At 47.4% G+C, this 2762-nt stretch overlaps 1 protein-coding gene across 1 annotated transcript; it reads right to left on the bottom strand.

Moving 5' to 3' along the window:
* Positions 1–1000: 1000 nt before the first annotated feature.
* Positions 1001–1844, bottom strand: LOC149768773 (uncharacterized). The gene has a single exon (XM_089927542.1). It carries the CDS (start codon positions 1441–1443, stop codon positions 1030–1032), a length of 414 nt encoding a protein of 137 aa, XP_089783668.1. The 5' UTR covers positions 1444–1844; the 3' UTR covers positions 1001–1029.
* Positions 1845–2762: the final 918 nt, after the last annotated feature.

Here is a 2762-nt window from a genome sequence, read left to right as displayed (position 1 = left end):
AAGCGACAGTACTTTCTGGGATTACGGGGAACTCCCGTGTCTCGCATAGGAGGCGGGGGTCGGAAGAAGTCCCGACCCTCAATTTCCATCAGAATCTCGACCCGGGGAGCGTTGACAGGTGTGTAGTTCTCGTACCTCCCTAGGTACGTCCGAGGCCGTGGTGGAGACCTCGGTCGAGGAGGGGTCCTCCGCTGAGGTCGTCCCTGCTGCCGGGGCGGGCTCCTCAGTCGGGGGAGATTCTTCTCTCGACGGGGAGATCGGCTCCTTTGTCGGCCGCGTTCCTCGCGGCGTTTCTTCTGCTTCTTCGAGGCGGGCTCAATTGTTCCCCGCCTGGAGGCAACCGCCTCCTCGGCCTTGGCATACTTCCGAGCTCGGGCCAGCATTTCGGTGAAGTCGGCCGGGAAGCTCTTCTCGATGGAGAAGAGGAATCGGTAGGAGCGAACTCCAGTCTTCAGAGCCAACATGGCTATTGACTGGTCTAGCTCGCGAACTTCCCACGTGGCGGCAGTAAAGCGGTCCAGGTACTCCTTGAGGGATTCCCCCTCCTTCTGTTTGACGTCCAGGAGGGAGTCTGATGTCCGTCGCTGGCGCCGGCTGGCAGCGAAATTGGTGGCGAACTGCCTGCTGAGCTGCTCAAAGGAGGATACCGTGTTCGGCTTTAGTCCAGAAAACCAAAGCCGAGCAGTCCCTCGAAGAGTCGCTGGGAAGGCCTTGCAGAGTACGGCCTCCGAGGACCCTTGTAGAGCCATAAGGGCTCGATAGCTCTCCAAATGGTCGAGGGGGTCGGTCATTCCGCTGTAGGGCTCTACTTGAGGCATTTTGAACCTCGCGGGGACCGGCTCATCCTCGATCTGGCAGGAAAAGGGGGACTTGGTAGTAAACTCAAAGTCTCCCTCCTGCCTCGCCTTCTTGCTGTGGAGCGCTGCAATTTGGCGCTCCAAATGCTCAACTTTCCTGTCGAGCTCCCCCACCCGTGGGATCGTCGCCATGGTCTGCGCCGGCTCACGGCGGTCTGGGGCTGACTCAGCCTCAGAAGGCTGGGGTCTTCTGTTGAAATCTTTCCCCGGTAGCTCTCTCTGGGGGGAAGTCCGCTCTTCGTTGTTGGCTCTGGAGGAGCCATGCAAATTCTGGCCGGGGAGAACCGGGCCGTTGGAAGGAAATTCCGGCAGGACCTGGGCCTGTGGGGGAAGCGTTGGTAAAGGTGGCTTCATCTAATCCTTGATAAATCAAGAAAAGAGCTTTCTTGTCCTTCTTCCTTGACTCCCTTAGCGATTGCCTTTGATTCTCCGTCAAAGTCGCCTCATCTTCAGGCTCCACATAGCCTTTTTCAACCATCTCCCATGCATCTTGCGAGCCAAGAAGTGCCTTCATTTTGATGCACCAATTTTCGTAGTTGTCTTTGGTGAGTTGAGGAACCGAAAATGCCATCGTATTGTTGGCCATTGGATCAATCTAGCTCTGATACCAAGTTGTTAGATAAAAAAAATATGAGGAAGAACACTCAAGAAGAAAGTTTGGAAGAAAAATAATTTTCATTTAACTCACATCCAAACACAATTAGAGTACATGGATATTTATAGGGACTTTAGATGGTCTTTTAACCTCCCTAATTGAATTAGTCATTACACCATTCATAACCCCAAATAAATCTCAAATAACTCTCTCTAAATAAATTTCTTATAACTCCATGTAACTCCCACATGACCAAAAAACCAAAAGACATGTAACTCCTCACCATACTATTATGCAATTATTGAAATAAAACCATAAGTTACTAAATATTAAAAAACTAAGTTTAGTAACCAACACCCCCCCTTAAACTTGGTTTTGCAACTCCAAGCAAACTCCTTAACTTGCAAAAAGTTTCACTCTTGAGGGGCTTAGTGAATATATCTGCTACTTGATCTTGAGATTTGACATGTACAAGCTCGATCTCCTTGTCCTTCACGTGCTCTCTTATAAAATGATATCGAGTATCAATGTGCTTGCTTCTTTCATGATAGATGGGATTCTTGGCTAGTGATATGGCAGATTTGTTGTCAATGAACAATCTTGTAGGTTGTTTTTGTGGACATTGTATCTCCTTTAGTAGCTTCCTTAGCCAAATTGCATGACAAACACCGGAGGAGGCAGCTACATATTCGGCTTCACATGTAGAAAGAGTAACAATTGGTTGCTTCTTCGAACACCATGTGAATGTAGTGTCTCCCAAGTAAAATACATAGCCGGAAGTACTTTTTCTATCATCCAAGTCTCCTCCCCAATCGCTATCCGAGTAACCTACAAGACAAAAATCTTTGGAAGAAGAATAAAATAAGCCTTGTCCAATAGTACCTTTGATGTACCGAAGGATTCTTTTAGCGGCCTTCAAGTGATATGATCTTGGCTCCTCCATATAACGACTCACAAGTCCAACTCCATATAATATATCCGGCCTTGTGCATGTCAAGTAACGAAGACTTCCAACTAGGCTCTTGAACATAGTAGGATCAATCTTTTCTGTATCACCATACTTCGTTAATTTTGTGCCACATTCCACCGGAGTGTTTGCTGGATTACAATCTTCCATCTTGAATTTCTTTAATATTGCCTTTGCATATCCTTCTTGTAAAATGAAAATGCCATTTTCAGTTTGCTTCACTTCTATGCCCAAAAAGTAGGACATAAGGCCAATGTCTGTCATTTCAAACTCCCGAATCATAGATTTCTTGAATTGCATAAACATGTTTGGATTGCTTCCTGTGAAGATCAAGTCATCAATA

This window comes from Phoenix dactylifera, chromosome 1 (genome assembly GCF_051530095.1).
Source record: "Phoenix dactylifera cultivar Ajwa chromosome 1, Ajwa_hap1_PhDact_Kaust_v1.1, whole genome shotgun sequence".
NCBI lineage: Eukaryota > Viridiplantae > Streptophyta > Magnoliopsida > Arecales > Arecaceae > Phoenix > Phoenix dactylifera.
The sequence above is the reverse complement of the archived record's forward strand: the minus strand, read 5'-3'. Positions and strand labels throughout refer to the sequence as shown.